Here is a 16,786-nt window from a genome sequence, read left to right on the forward strand (position 1 = left end):
AGACATCCCCAGATATACAGAAGATGAAGGATTTTATCACCAAAAAACCTCCACTGCAGGAAATACTCAAGGGGGTTATTCTACCTGAAACAAACAACATAAGGTTACAACATTAAGAGTAATATCACCAAAAAACATATAGCACAAACAGGAATATTTTGTGACAACAAAAGCAAAGAAGGGGAGGGGTAATGCTCTGAACTGGCAAAGGAGGATGAAAATCACATGCATTCAAATGGAAAAAAAAAAACACCTGTATATATGCAAGTTTATTTTTAAAAAGCTAATGGTAACCACATACAGAAATCCCCCAAACCAGGACACATAGCTTATAAAAGGAAGAAACAGAAGAAAGAAATATGGAATACCACCAAACAAAAGCAACAAATAGAAACATAAAGGAAAAGAACCAATGGAGGCACAGAGCTAGCAGGAAACAAAAGATAAAATGGCTATAGGAAATCCTCATACATCAATAATTAACCTAAATGTAAATGGTCTGAAATCACCAATAAAAAGGCACAGAGTAGCAGATTGGATTGAAAAACAACAACAACAACAACAACTTATGCTGACTACAAGAGAGACAACTAAGCTACAAAGACATAGGTAGATTCAAAGTAAAAGGGAGGAAAATGATTCTCCAAGCAAATAACATCCACAGAAAAGCAGGTGTAGCCATGCTTACATCTGACAAAATAGATTTCAAGAAAATGAAGATAACAAGAGACAAAGATGGATACTTTATAATGATAAAGGAAACACTACACATCAAGAAAACATAACACTTTTTAATATATATGCACCCAATAAGGGAGCACCTAAATAATAAAATAACTACTCACAGAACTAAAGGGAGAAACAGATCAAAACACAATCATAGCTGGAGATCTTAATACTCCAATAACAGCTCTAGACAGATCAACCAAACAGAAAATCAATAACAAAAAATATGGGCCTTCGATGAAACATCTGATTATAACTGAAGTTCCAGAGAGATATCTCAGCTGTGGGGGGTTGCCACTGAGAACTCTGGGGTCTAATCCCCAAGCTGAGCCCCCCAATAGAGAGCACCAGAACTGAGAAGGGTACCCACATAACATCTGGCTGTAAAAAGCAGCAGGGTTGCTGTCTGCCAGGAAGAGAAGGTTGGAAATTCAGGCACCCCCTTAAAGGGCCAATGTAAAAATTCCATGTGGAGCCACCCACCTTATGCTATGGCAGAGGGAGGGCAGAGCGGACTGAAGCTGTGTGCGCAAAAACCAGGAATGGGGGCACAGCGGTTACAGCTCAGAAGATAGATACCCCAGTTTCCTGTTCTGAGACATTTCCTCATTCTTCAGAGGTCATCTTTCTCATGTTGACACTGGCTATACAGGCGACCTTGCCAGGGGGTAAGACAGTTGATCCACTCTATAGGAAAAAACCCACTCTCAGGTCCATTAAGAGACTGAGAATAACAATTAACCTCTGGGCAAAAGGAACTGACCCACTCCACTGAAAAAAACAAAACAAAAACCTCTTGCCACACCTGTGAACCATTATCTGAGGGAAATTCAAGACAAAATCCCATCAGTCTGTAGATGGAGGCAGTCTCTGGAGCCTTTGAATCTTTGCCTGATTAGTCAGAAACAGATTTGACACTATCCTGCACAAGAGACTGAAAGGCATAGCAGATCTACCTAATACATAGTCACAAACCCAAAGAGGCAGCCAAAATGAGGAGACAAAGAAACAACCTACAAATGAAAGAACAAAAGAATTCTCCAGAAGAGATAAATGAAATGGAGATTAGAATTTTTTCTGATAGAGTTCAGAATACTGATAGTAAAGATGCTCAACTGCATGAGAAAAGATATAATAACTGTGAAAACAGAAATAAAGAATGACATAGCACTAATAAAGAACATATTGGAAGGAATACACAGCAGATTAGGGGACACTGAGGATCGAATCGGTGAATTAGAAGACAGGACTGGACTCAATCAGAGAACCAAAAAGAAAAAAAAAAAAAAAACACAATTAAAAAACAGAACAGCTTAAAAGAGCTATGGAACAATGTGAAACATAACAATATTAGAGTAGCAGGTGAGCCAGAAGCAGAAAGGGACAAAGGGATAGAGAACGTGTTTTAAGAAATAATGGCAGAAAAGTTCCCTACCTGGTAAAAGAAAAAGTCACACAAGTCCATGAGGAAAAGAGAATCCCAAGCAAGAAGAACTCAAACAGGCCCACACCCAGACACATCATAATTAAAATGCCAAAAATTAAAGACAAAGAGAATCTTAAAGACAGCAAGAAAAAAGCAAAGTGTTACCTACAAAGGAGCTCCAATAAGGCTGACACCTGATTTCTCATCAGAAACTCTATAGGCCAGAAGGAAATGGCATGAAGTACTCAAAGTAATGGAAAGCAAGGATCTGAAACCAAGATTACTATATCCAGCAAGACTTAAATGCTCTAATAAAAAGGCATAGGATAGCTGAATGGATACAAAAACATGACCCAACTATATGCTATCTACAGGAGACCCACCTCAGAACAACAGACACATCCAGGATAAGAATGAAGGAATGGGGGGGGGGGGATTCCCTTTAAATGGAAAAATAAAAGCCGGAGTAACAACACTCCTATCCAACAAAATACACTTCAAAATGAAGGACATCAAAAGAGACAACAAAGGTCGCTACATAATACTAACGGGCTCGATTCAACAAGGGGATATGACCCTGGTAAACATATATGCACCCAATATAGGAAAACAAAAATATATATTTTTTAAAAACTTCTAGAGTACTTTAAGGGAGAGATCAACAACAACAGTCATAATCAGGGACTTTAACACCCCACTGACTTCACTAGATAGATCTTTCAGACAAAAACTTAACAAGAAAACAGTAACTCCAAAGGACACACTGGATCTGATGGATTTAATTGACATTTATAGAACATTTCACCCCAACACTGAAGAATATTCATTCTTCTCAAGTGTACATGGATCATTCACAAAGATAGAGCACATGTCAGGACACAAGTCTCTACAAATTCATAAAGACTGAAATAATATCAAGCATCTTCTCAGATCACAGTGGAATGAAATTAGAATCAACTACAGCCAAAACTGGTTTGGCTCAGTAGATAGAGCGTCAGCCTGCGGACTGAAAGGTCCCGGGTTCTATTCCGGTTAAGGGCATGTATCTTGGTTGCGGGCACATTCCCAGTAGGGGGTGTGCAAGAGGCAGCTGATCGATGATTCTCTCTCATCGATGTTTTTAACTTTCTACCCCTCTTTCTTCCTCTCTGTAAAGAATCAATAAATATATTAAAAAAAAAAAAAAGAATCAACTACAGTAAAAACACCCCAAAACATTCAAACACATGGAGGCATGTGATTAAACAATGAATGGGTTACCAACCAGATCAAGAAATTAAAAATACTTCCTGGAAACAAATGAAAATGAACACACAACAACACAAAATCTCTGGAACACAGCAAAAGCAGTCCTGAGAGGGGAGTTCATAGCACTGCAAGCCTACCTCAAAAAACAAGAAAAATCAATAATAAACTAACCATACAACTTAAATAACTAAAAAGAGAACAACAAGAAAGGCCCAGAATAAGTGGAAGGAAGGAAATAATAAAGATTAGAGCAGAAATAAATGACATTGAGATTTAAAAAATACCAAAAAAAACACATCAATGAAACCAAGAGCTGGTTCTTTGAAAGGATAAACAAAATTGATAAACCCTTAGCCAGACTCAACAATAAACAAAAGAGAGAGGACCCAAAGGAATAAAATCAGAAGAGAAAGTGGAGAAGTAACTACTAATACCACAGAAATACAAAGGATTGTAAGGAAGAAAGAAAACACACACACACACACACACACACACACACACACACACGAAAAACACCAACACAAAGGTTTGTAAGGAAATACTATGAACAACTATATGCCAACAAACTGTAAAATGTGGAGGAAATTGACAAATTCCTAGAAAAATACAATCTCCCAAAATTCAATCTGGTAAAATCAGAAAATCTGAATAGGCCAATAAGAACTGATGAAATAGAAACAGTAATAAAAAAATTAAAAAAAAAAAAAACTCCCAGCAAACAATAGCCTAGTCTGGATGACTTCACAGGGGAGTTTTACCAATCACACAAAGAAGAACACACACCTGTACTCCTCAAACTATTCCAAAAATTCCAAGAGGAAGGAACACTTCCAAGCTCTTCTTATGAGGCCATCATTACCCTAATCCCAAAACCAGAGAATGACACTACAAAGAAAGAGAATTATAGGCCAATATCCCAGATGAACATAGATGCTAAAATCTTCAACAAAATATTAGCAAGTAGGATCCAGCAATATATTAAAAAGATCTTACACCATGATCAAGAGGGATTTATTCCAGAGATGCAAGGCTGGTAAAATTTTCACAAATCAATAAATGTGATATATAACATAAACAAATTGAAAGACAAAAGTAACATGATCATATCAATAATGCAGAAAACAAATTTGACAAAATCCAACATCCATTTTTGATAAAATAAAATAAAAACTCTCAGCAAAGTGGGAATAAAAGGAGCATGCCTCAACATGATAAAGGCCATATATGACAAACCTACAGGGAACATCATATTCAATGGACAAAAACTAAAACCATTTCCCTGAGAAAAGGAACAAGTCAGGGATGTCCGCTTTCACCACTCGTATCCAAAATAGTACTGGAAGTCCTAGTCACAGCAATTACACAAGAAAACAAAATAAAAGGCATCCAAATTGGAAAGGAGGAAGTAAAAATCTATTCACAGATGACATGATTATAATATCTAATAAAAGAGTAATATGCAAATTGAATGTACATCTTCTACACCCATAAACCATGCCCACAAGGCAATCAGGATCAAATATACAAATAAACCCAACCAAGACGGTTGTGGCCACAGAGAGCAGGAGGGAGGCTTGGGTTTCCCAGGCAATAGAGGAAGCCAAGCTTTCAGCCTGCCCTTGCTGGCCTAAGCCTCCACTCAAGGCTACAAGTTTCAATGATAGATAAATAAATCTAAACAGAAATGGCAGCAGCCACAGAGCTGGAAAGAGCAGGAGGCTAGGGTTGCCCCGGTGATGGAGGAAGCCAAGCTTCTGAAGCCTGGCCTGCCTTGGCCTCTGCTCCAGGCTACAAAGTTTCAATTATAGAAGATACATAAATCCCAACAGAAATGGCTGTTGCCACAGAGCAAGCAGAAGGCTTGGCTCCACTCCAGGCTACAAAGTTTCAATTGTAGAATGTAAATAAATTCCAGATACCAGTTGCCGGGGGGCATGGCTGCCCTGCAAACCACCACAGGCCCCTTGCCCAGGCCACCCCATGCCCCAAGGGAACTCCCACCCTGATCCAGGACACCATTCAGGGCAAACCAGCTGGCCCCCACCCATGCACCAGGCCTCTATCCTATCTAATAAAAGAGTAACATGCAGATTGTCCATCACTCCAACACACAAGATGGCTGCCTTCATATGGTCAAAGATCCTGCCCCCATGTGGACCCAAGATGGCCACCACAAGATGGCCAGCAGGGGAGGGCAGTTGGGAGGGACCAGGACTGCAAGGGAGGGCAGTTGGGGTGATCAAGCCTGCAGGGGAGGGCAGTTAGGGGTGGCCAGCCCAGCAGAGGAGGGAAGTTGGTGGTGACCAGGCCTGCAGGGAAGGGCAGTTAGGGGGGACCCAGGCCTGAAGTGGAGAGCAGTTGGAGGGGACCAGGCCTGCAGAGGAGGGCAGTTAGGGACAAATAAGCTGGCAGGGGGGCAGTTAGGCATCAATCAGGCTGGCAGGAGAGTGGTTAAGGGGTGATCAGTCTGGCAGGCCGAAGCAGTTAGGGGCAATCAGGAAGGCAGGCAGGTGAGCCATTGGGAGCCTGCAGTCCTAGATTGTGAGAGAGATGTCTGACTGCCATCTCAGTGGGATTGGACTTAAACAGGCAATTGGACATCCCTCAAGGGGTCCCAGATTGGAGAGGGTGCAGGCTGGGCTGAGGGACAACCCCCTCCGTGCACAAATTTTGTGCACTGGGCCTCTAGTGTACATATAAAATCCTAGAGACTCCACCAAAAAACTACTAGATTTAATAAATGAATTTGGAAATGTAGCAGAATACAAAATCAACAGGCAAAAAATCAATGGATGTTTTTATACAGCAATAATGAATTCTCAGAAAGAGAAAATAAACAAGCAATCCTATTTACAACAAAAAGATTAAAATACTTAGAAATACACTTAACCAAGGAGGCAAAAGATCTGTACACATAAAACTATAGGACATTGAAAAAAGATATAAAAGAAGATATGAACAAGTGGAATAATATACCATATTCATGTATTGGTAGAATCAACATCATTAAAATGTCCATACTACCCAAGGCAATATATAAATTCAATACAACCCCTATTAAAATACCAACAGGATATTTCACAGATCTAAAACAAATACTCCAACAGTTTATACAGAACTAAAAAAAGACCCCAAATAGCCACAGCAATCTTGGGAAAGAAGAACAAAGTTGGAGTAATCACAATACCAGATTTCAAGTTACATTACAAAGCCATGGCAATCAAAACAGCCTGGTACTGGCACAAGAATAAGCATATAGATCAATGGAACAGAAAAGACTCCAGAAATTGATCTAAGCCATTTTGCACAATTAATATTTGACAAAGGAGGCAAGAACATACAATGGAATCAAGATAGTTTCTTCAATAAATAGTGTTGGTAAAATTGGACAGTTATATGCAAAAAAATGAAACTAGACCATGAAGTTACATCAGGCACAAGAATACACTCAAAATGGACAAAGGACTTAAATATAAGTCGTGAAACCATAAAAATCCTAGAAGGAATCAGAGGCAGCAAAATCTCGAACATTTCTCATAGCAATATGTTTACAGATACATCTCCTAGGGCCATGGTCGGCAAACTGCGGCTCGCGAGCCACATGTGGCTCTTTGGCCCCTTGAGTGTGGCTCTTCACAAAATACCACAGCCTGAGTGAGTCTATTTTGAAAAAGTTTAAGTTTAAAAAATTTGGCTCTTACAATCTACAATAGCTAGAATTTGGAAACAGCCTAGGTGCCCATCAGCAGATGATTGGATCAAAAAACTTTGGTACATCTACACAATGGAATACTATGCTGCCATAAAAAAGAAGGAATTCTCATCATTTGCAGAATTGGATAGAATTGGAGAACATCATGCTGAGTGAAATAAGCCAGTCAATGAAAGAGAAATACCACATGACCTCACTCATGTATGGATATTAAAGAACATTATAAACTGATGAACCAAAAGACAGATATAAAGACAGTAAAGCAACAAGCAGACTGTCAAATTACAGCGGGGAGGGTAGGGAGATCTGGGGGAGATAAGAGATCAACCGAAGGACTTGTATACATGCATATAATTACAACCAATGGACACAAAACTCTGGGGAGGGAGGGTATGATGGGGGGGGGCAATGTTAAAATATGTACACAGATAATAATTTAATAAAAAAAATTGGCGCTCAAAAGAAATTTCAATTGTACTGTTGACATTTGGCTCTGTTGACTAATGAGTTTGCCGACCACTGTCCTAGGGCAAAGGAAACTAAAATAAATAAATAAATAAATAAACAAATAAACAAATGGTATATAAAAATCTTGCGCACAGCAAGATAAGCCATCACCAAAATGAAAAGAGAGCCCACTGTATGGGAGAACATATTTGGGAATGATACATCTAACAAAGGGTTAATATCCAAAATATATAAGGAACTCATACAACTTAACAAAAGGAAGACAAACAAGCCATAAAAAAATGGGCAAAGGACCTAGATAGGCACCTCTCCAAAGTGTGTAGACAGCGCCTGGGAAGGCACATGGACATTTCTTTAATTGTTGTCAGCTGAGTCCAAGGTGACTGTCAGGGCCCTGTCTGGTCTAGGACACACCCTCCCCAAGAAGGAAGAGAGTGGTATCAGTACTGACTTCTTACCTTTGTCCAGGTGTCTGGAGCAGGCTTAGATATGTAAATCCAGTCAAGCACAAGGAATGCTAGGGCCTACTCAAGAATGCAAACAAGCTCCTTTGATCCTAAGTTTTGGTGATACTTCCTGGTATCTGGGGGGTACTTCCTGGTATGTGGACTCAGGATCCTATCCCTCCATCAGAATGGCAGCGTCCCACCCAGCTCTGAGCTTTATAAATCTATCTCTGCATCTTCTTTCTATTTTTATTTCTTTTATTTTCTCAATCTCTGGCCACCTCCACTTAGAACCAGTTCATTCATCTCTCTTTCGGTGTTGGACAGGGAAAAGGGAGATCCCTGCCATATCTGGCCCCCGCCTCATCTGGCCCCCACAAAGTGGACATACAGCTGGCCAACAGACATGAAAAATGTTCAAAGTCACTGATTATCAGAGAGATGCAAATCAAAACAACAATGAGGTATCACCTCACACCTGTCAGAATGGCTATCATCAACAAGTTAACAAATGACAAGTGCTGGCAAGGATGTGGAGAAAAGAGACCTCTTGTATACTGGTGCAGCCATTATGGGAAACAGTCTGGAGTTTCCTCAAAAAGTTGAATACGGAACTGCCATTTGACCCAGTGATCCCACTTCTAGGAATATATCCTAAGAAACCCGAAATACAAATTAGAAAGAATGTATGCACCCCTATGTTTTTGGCAGCACAATTTATAATAGCTAAGATCTGGAAACAATCCAAGTGCCCTTCATTAGATGAGTGGATAAAAAGCTATTGTATATTTATACCATGGAATACTATGCTACAGTGAAAAAGAATAGTATCTTAGCTTTTGAGACAGCATGGAGGGACCTAGAGAGTATTATGCTAAGTGAAATAAGTCAGTCAGAGAAAGACAAGTATCACATGATAGCACTCATATGTGGAATCTAAGTAACAAAATAAACTGAAGAACGGAGTGAATCCAGAGACATGGAAGAATGGAACAGAGTGTGCGATCTCAGAGGGAAGACAGGGGATGGTAGGTGGGTGGGAGGTAATCAATCAAGGAACTTGTATGCATATATGCACAACCCATGGACGAAGACAATGGGCAGTAAGGGCCTGTGGCAGTGGGTGGGGGTGGGGAGTAGGGGCAGGTTGGAGGGGATAAAGGGGGCAAATAGAGGACATATATAATACTTTCAACAAAAATCTATTAAAATAAATAAATAAAAAATTTTAAAAAGAAAGATTGAAAAAGCCAAACCAGTGAATCAGTGCTTGAGTGTCGACCTATGAACCAGGAAGTCATGGTTCGATTCCTGGTCAGGACACATGCCCACGTTGTAGGCTAGATCCTCAGTGGGGGGTATTCAGGAGATAGCTGATCAGTGATTCTCTCTCATCATTGATGTTTCTATCTCTTTTTCCCTATCCCTTCCTCTCTGAAATCAATAAAAATATATTTTTAAAAAAGAAAAAAGATCCAACAAAATGAAAAAATATCACATGTTTATGGATTAGAAGAATCAACATAGTTAAAATAGACATATTACCCAAAGCAATATACAGGTTTAATGCAATTCTCATCAAAATGCCAATGTCATTTTTTAAAGAAATAGAAGGAGCAATCATCGGATTTGTATGGAACTACAAAAGACCCCGAATAGCCAAAGCAATCCAGAGAAAAAAGAACGAAGCTGGAGGTATCACATTATCTAACTTTAAAATATACTACAGAGCTACGATAATTAAAACAGCATAGTATTGGCAGAGAAACAGATACATAGATCAATGAAACAGAATAGGGAGCCCAGCTATAAGACCACATGTGTATGGACATATTATTTTCAAGAAAGAAGCTAGAAACACACAATGGAGTAAAGAGAGTCTCTTCAATAAATGGTACTGGAAAAACTGGAAAGCTACATGCAAACGAATAAAAGTGGATTAAAGTTTGTCCCCAAGTAAAAAATGAATTCAAAATGGATCAAAGGCTTACATATAAGACCCTAAACAATAAGTTACATAGAAGAAAACATAGGTACCAAACTTATGGACCTGGGTGGTAGAGAGCATTTTATGGACTTGACCCCAAAGGCAAGGGAGGTAAAGGCAAAAATAAATGAATGGGACTACATCAAACTGAAGAATTTCTGCACAGCAAAAGAAAAGGACAACAAAACAAACAGGCAGCCAACCAGATGGGCGACGATATTTGCAAACAGTAGCTCTGACAACAGTTTAATTTCCAAAATATATAAATAATTAATAAAACTCAACACCAAATAAAAAACCCAATCAAAAAATTGTCAGAAGAGCTGAACAGACACCTCTCTCAAAAAGACATACAAACAGCCAAGAGATATATGAAAATATATTTGACTGCACTGGCAATTAGGGAAATGCAAATCAAAACTACAATGAAATACCACCTCACACCTGTTAGATTGGCGATTAGCAACAAGACAAGCAATATCAAATGCTGGTGAGGTTGTGGAAAAAAGGGAACACTCATTCATTGCTGGTGGGAATGTAGACTGGTACAATTACTATAGAATCAACTTATGACCCGGCAATTTCTCTCCTGGGTATATATCCAGAAAACTCTGGTCAAGGGGATGATTTGCATATTAGCCTTTTATTATATAGGATATACACTGAGTGGCCAGATTATTATGCATTCAGAGATCATAATAATCTGGCCACTCAATGTACATGCTCCCTTATGTTCATTGCAGCATTTTTCACAGTGACCAAGACAGGGAAACAACAAAGTGTCCTTTGATAGAGGACTGGATAAAAAGAAGAGGTACATATACATAATGGAATACTATTCAGCCATAAAAAAGGATGAAATACTGCCATTTGCAACAATGTCAATGGACCTTGAGGATATTATGATCAGTGAAATGTCAGTCAGAAAAAGCTGGGAACCATATGATTTCACTCATATGTGGTATATAAAACTGAAACTCATGAACACAAACAACAGTGTGATGGTTGCCAGAAGGAAGGGGACAGGTAGTGAATGGGGTTCTAATATATAGTGATGGGAGAAGTTTGACTTTGGGTGGTGGGCACACAGTGCAATATACAGATCTTGTAACATAGAAGCCCACACCTAAAACCTACATGATTATATTAACCAATGTCACCCCAATAAATTTAATGAAAAGGGGGGAATTAAAACACATAGAAATGTTAAGAGTATATAGATCCTTTAACCTGGTAATTCCACATAATGGATTTATCTAATATAATACTTATAATACTATCACATACACTTACTTATTCATCACATACACATAATATTCCACATATGTGCAAAGATATATATGTACAAGAATATTTACTGAAAAAGGGTGGTAAAAAATAGAGAACAAACAACCTTAAAATTCATTAGTAAGGGACTAGTTAAACGACATATTTGTGAGAAGAATGTTTACAATCAAGTTCATTAATTATTTCAGATCTGGAACTTGGTTTCATTTTTTAATAGTGATAAGAATGGTGCAGTACTAGGAAAGTTATGGAAAATGCTGTCAATTTTACTTTAAATTGAGAATCTGGTGTTTCTGTATTTTATTGTTTTCAGTAAAATTTCATATGTGTTTTGGACTTTTTGAGGGGAAAAAACTATATAGCCTATTTTAAAAATCAAGTAGACCTATAAGTATTGATACAGAGTCTACATCACTGTAGAAAAAATGCCAAAATCTTTTGTTAACTGAAAAGCATGGTGCAGACGGTGTTAACAATCTGTTTCTATTTTTTGAACAGATAAGGATGGTAGGTATACATACTTGTATGTGTATACACACACATACAAACACTTGTAAGGTCACAGAATATCTGGTATACTATACAAGAAACTGGTATGAGTGGTGATATCTGAAGGACAAGGGGTCAGAAGTAAAAAAGAGACTCACTGAATTTTTTCTACCATATGCATCTACTATTTCTTGCCTTTTTGAAGCCATGTTTATTGTTTTATGCAATATGAATGTTAGCAGAATCCTAGGTTTACTCTTAATCATTGGATTTTAAAACCTGTTTTGCACAGTAAATATTTTCACTTTATTTGAAAATTAAATAACATAAAAAATATACTGTAAAGTCTCCTTCCAACCTGTGACTCCCATCTCTGCAGTTTTCCCCCACCAGAGATAACTACTATCATCAATTTCTTATATAACTTCAGTTTCTCTATGCATATATAAACAAATGCAAATCTCTACTATCTTCATCCTTTGCCCTTTTTTTCACAAAGATAATTTACTATTACATAAACAATTTTTGCACACCTGGCTACTTTCACTTATTAACATACCTTAAAACCAAAATCACAAGGCACAAAAGAAAAAAAATAATCTGGACATATTCAAAATACTCTGTGCTTCAAATTTAAAAACCTTTTATTAAATGGCTTCTGAATATTCATAGTTAGAAAGGGCTGCTGCACTCCAAGAATAAAGAAATGCTTTGATTTCCTAGGGCACACTTATGGTTTTCCCCTTTTACGTTTAAATCTCTAACTCCTTTATAATGTATCCTGGTATCCAGTGTGAGACACATATCCAACTTTTCTTTTCACCATGGCTTGCCAGTTGTCCACTGTCATTTATTGAATAGTCCATCTTTTCCCCATTGATTTGAAATGCTGCCTTTATCATATTTTTTTAATTAAAGAATATAATAAAAATAAAGTACAAATGGAAGAGTAAATGTGTAAGAGTACGTAGACAAGGAAATAAGACTGAAAACAAATGGGCTTCATGCTATCATTTGGGGTAGAAGCTCTTTTACAACTTTCCCAATTTTGTTTCCAGGGTTACTGGTCTATTTAGATTTACTCTATCTTCTGGAATTAGTATTATCCATTGCATTTTCCCCGAAAATCACCCATCTAGGTTTTCAAATGTATTGCAAGTAGTTGTACAAAGTACTTCTGATCATTTTTTAAAATGTCTTATTACTAGTTATGCTCATTTTCTCATTTAAGACTATATTTTTAGTTTTAGTTCTTTATATTCTTGATTTGGTTTATATACCTATTTTATTTTATTTTATTTTTCCAATAATACCTACTTGTTTATTTGTGAGTCCATAGGATTTGGTTTGTAGTTAATTAATTTCTGGATATTTTTGACATTGTTGATTTATTCCTTCAGTTTCCTCTAGGTTTATTGTTCTTTTTTCTGGCTCACTGACTTCAAAGCTCAATTCATTTACTTTTATTTTCAGTTTTAAGTTATTTTTATTGAATTTATTGGGGTGACATTAGTTAATAAAATTATATAGGTTTCAGGTGTACGATTCTATAACACATCATCTGTATATTGTACTGTGTGTGCACCACCCCAAAGCAAGTCTCCTTCCATCACCATTTATCCCCTCTACTTCCCCTACTCCCTTCCCGCTGGTAATCACCATACTATTATGTGTTTGTGAGGGTGATTTTTTTCGTTCGTTTGAATTTGCTTAATCCCTTCAATTCATTTACCTTTGAATCTCACTTTTTAATCCAATCATATCATATGCACTTTATACCCACCTATGTGGTTTGAATATTACAAATAAATTGTATTACTTATATAAAAAGAGGAAGGAGAAAGGGAGAGAGAGAAAAAGAGAGAGAGATTATTAAAAAAAAAAAAAAAAAAAAAAAATTTAAAAAAATCAAAATAATTGACCAGGGCCAGAAGGAAGAGGCATTCACTTTGGGTGCAAAATTTAATAGGATGCCAAAAACAAACAAACAACTCAGTAATCAAGACACATAATATTTTTATGCAGTATTTTGGAAAATCAAATTAGAAAACTATGGCCTGAAGGCTGGCTGCCTAATTTGTCAATAAAGTTTTATTGGAACCAGAGCCAGGATTAGTGTAAGGTGAATGAGGCAAGGTTTAGCAAGTAGAAGAGTGAATATCACCTTTCTAAACAATCTTAATATTTTGTTCATCATTGATTTGTGTACTAATTTTTATTTTTGAAAATATGGCATTAAAAATGTACCTCAATTACTGAGATTTTGGGCATCCTTTAAGTTATACACAGAAGTGAGTTGCTTCACTTGCCTTACCCAAGACTGGACCCTATAATTGACACTTAGTGGCAGTATAATAACTTTTTTCTATTTGTTAACACTTCTCTATATTTTCCTAATTCCTCAAAATAAGCATGAATTACTTTGATTATCAGGAAAAAAATAACTTAAAAAAGATGTTAAGACTCACTCAATGATGTTCCTAGTGGTTTCACCATAGGGCTTGCAGGAAATAAAAACTAGTGTGCGGATGGCCCTGCAGTTTCGAATGGCTTGAACCACCTGGTAATCTGAAGGCAGAAAGACATTGCTATTAATAGAATTAAACTATCGCCAAAACCAGTTTGGCTCGGTGGATAGAGCGTCGGCCTGCAGACTAAAAGGTCCCAGGTTTGATTCCGGTCAAGGGCATGTACCTTGGTTGCGGGCACATCCCCAGAAGTAGGTGTGCAAGAGGCAGCTGATCAATGATTCTCTCTCATCGATGTTTCTAACTCTCTATCCCTCTCTCTTCCTCTCTGTGAAAAATCAATAAAATATATTAAAAAAAAAAAAAAATATATATATATATATATATATATATATATATATATATATATATATATATAAAATATTAAACTATCATGATCTGGGTTATCACAAACTCTCAACTGGCCAACACCAAAATTAGTGAGGAATAGAGAAAAAGGGTTCAGAGCCAGTCAAATGGGGGCACCGTTAACATGGTGTGTGAATGGGGCTAAAGCTAGGGAACATCATGGGAACATCCAAATAGTTCTATAGCAGGAAAGCTATTCATCCTTACGCAGTCCTGCCCGGGCTGGGTTTACCACAGCAACAATTAACTGCCCATTTTCCTTTGACTTTAGCAGCTGTGGCAAAATCTTCTCTGCTTGACCAGCATAGAATTCACAGTTGGTGATGCCTGCAGAAGAGAGACCCACATAACATAAATGAAAACTCATGCCCAACAGTGGGGTTCAGGGAGCTTAGCTTTATAGAAATGTACAGGAGCCAGGGCTCTGCCATCCTCCTTTGGATCCAGCATACCTCTGAATAACAATGAAAGAAATGCTTCTGGACCTGCTTCATTTTTCCAATGTGCTTTCCCTTGCAATATCTCAATAGGCCTTGCAATATCTCAATAGGCCTTTGAGAGGCTAGACAGTGTTATTTTACAATTGTGTGACTCACACAGCATATAAGTATCTATCCCAAGAAGAGAACCTTGACTTTTACCCTTGTGCTCTTCTGTTATTGAAGATTTTCACACAGAGACATCAGAGTTGTATGAAGGTGTGATGTGGGGACAAAGGGATCTGTTTTTCTATATTGCAATTTGGCATAAGATTTTATTCAGAGAAAGGGTTCTGTTGGTAAAAATAGTTTGAAACCTATTGTATTATGTTCTGGTGCCTCAAGAATCTAATTTCAAGAGGCTCTTCTATATGATCCAAAGTTGTGACAAGTTCCCCTGCTATCAGTTAGGCTTATTTCTTCCCTCAGGCTCCACCTCTAGATAGAAAAAAAAAAAGATTTAGCTATTGGGATCTCTTTCAGAAAACCATCAGGACGCAACTCTGATCACTCCAGAACACCCTCCCTTTCTCCCCACAGGTCATGGATACAGTATATGCCCTTTCCCCCCAAGTAACCGTTTTCCAGCACAGAAACAACTGCAGCTGCTCGTTTCTCCCCAGACTGTGAGCAGTGTACCATTGAAGGCTGCAGTCCACCTGGCGTCCTCTACCGCCTGCTCCACCAACTCAATCCCAAGGACCTGGGAGGTATATTTAGCCAGAGAGAGACCAATCACACCTAGGGAAGTAAGAGAGAATGAGAGGAGGGTATTTTAGGGCTTCAAATTAATGAGTTTATGTCTGCACCACTACCACCATCACCTCCCCACCCGGGACCTAGTTTGCTGGATGAATGGAGTTTGGGAGCTAGGCAGCATGTAGATTCGGCCCTGGGCTACCACTTGCCAGTTCCACAGCAGATATCAAGGAGGATGGTGTTAGAATTCACTCCACTCAGCTTCCCTATGGTCCGATAGAGCATCTCTGCACCAGCAGTATTAATTTGAAAAAAGGCATCTGGAGAGATGCGGACCTTCAAGCCCAAGAGCTCTTCAAAGATGTGGGGTTCCCCAAAAAGGAGCTGGAAGGGGGACTGCTGATGGCTGCAGCGGGTCCTGGTGCTGGAAAAGAATGAAAGAAAAAAGCACCTTGAAATTGTAGACCATTTTGTCTCTAGTGGTTGGTTGGAGAGGGAAGCCCTAGCATCTCATTTAGGAGGCACAAGCTCTATGGCATGGCCCTGAGCTCTGTAGGAGTTCCCCTCTCATGCGATGGAGGAGCATGCACACACTCATCTACAGTCTGGCCTGGGTTCCTGGATCTGCATGCTGTACAAGGGCCAATACCATTTAGCCCTGATCCACCATCAGCAGCAGCCCTGCCTCAGCAATCCCCAACCCAGACTATGATGGCAAGCCATCCGCCTCGTGCTTGTTTGGCTGTCCCAGGTTTACCTTTCCTGGAAGTACAGTGATGTCAAGTTACAGCCTGCTCCTGGACCTTTGATGAAAAACTCCTTTACAGTTTCCTTCTGAACACAGAGCTCCTCCTGCCCAGACCACAAAATCAGGAATCAAGCAAAGACTCATCTCTGACAAGTTTTCTCTCCTGGCTCAACAATCATCAGCCCTGCAGTGGTC

The 16,786-nt window shown here is 38.5% G+C and overlaps 1 protein-coding gene across 5 annotated transcripts in view; it reads right to left on the reverse strand.

The window, feature by feature from the left end:
- The window catches only part of TRMT2B (tRNA methyltransferase 2 homolog B), a 59,165-nt gene that overhangs the window by 5,326 nt on the left and 37,053 nt on the right, over positions 1–16,786 (reverse strand). For 3 of the 5 annotated variants that reach the window (XR_014793694.1, XM_084869667.1, XM_084869664.1), the window contains exons 8-12: positions 16,601–16,695; positions 16,053–16,267; positions 15,784–15,885; positions 14,873–14,992; positions 14,258–14,357 (exon numbers count right to left, since the gene is read on the reverse strand). Coding sequence is in view for 4 of the 5 variants with exons in the window: in XM_084869667.1 (XP_084725793.1) it covers positions 14,258–14,357; positions 14,873–14,992; positions 15,784–15,885; positions 16,053–16,267; positions 16,601–16,695 (632 nt within the window). In the remaining variant the exon portion in view is untranslated. Of the gene's footprint in view, positions 1–14,257; positions 14,358–14,660; positions 14,993–15,783; positions 15,886–16,052; positions 16,268–16,600; positions 16,696–16,786 lie in introns of those variants that run through there. The other 2 variants (XM_084869665.1, XM_084869666.1) reach the window with 2 other exon arrangements.

Source organism: Pipistrellus hanaki (genome assembly GCF_964339955.1).
Source record: "Pipistrellus hanaki genome assembly, chromosome: X".
NCBI lineage: Eukaryota > Metazoa > Chordata > Mammalia > Chiroptera > Vespertilionidae > Pipistrellus > Pipistrellus hanaki.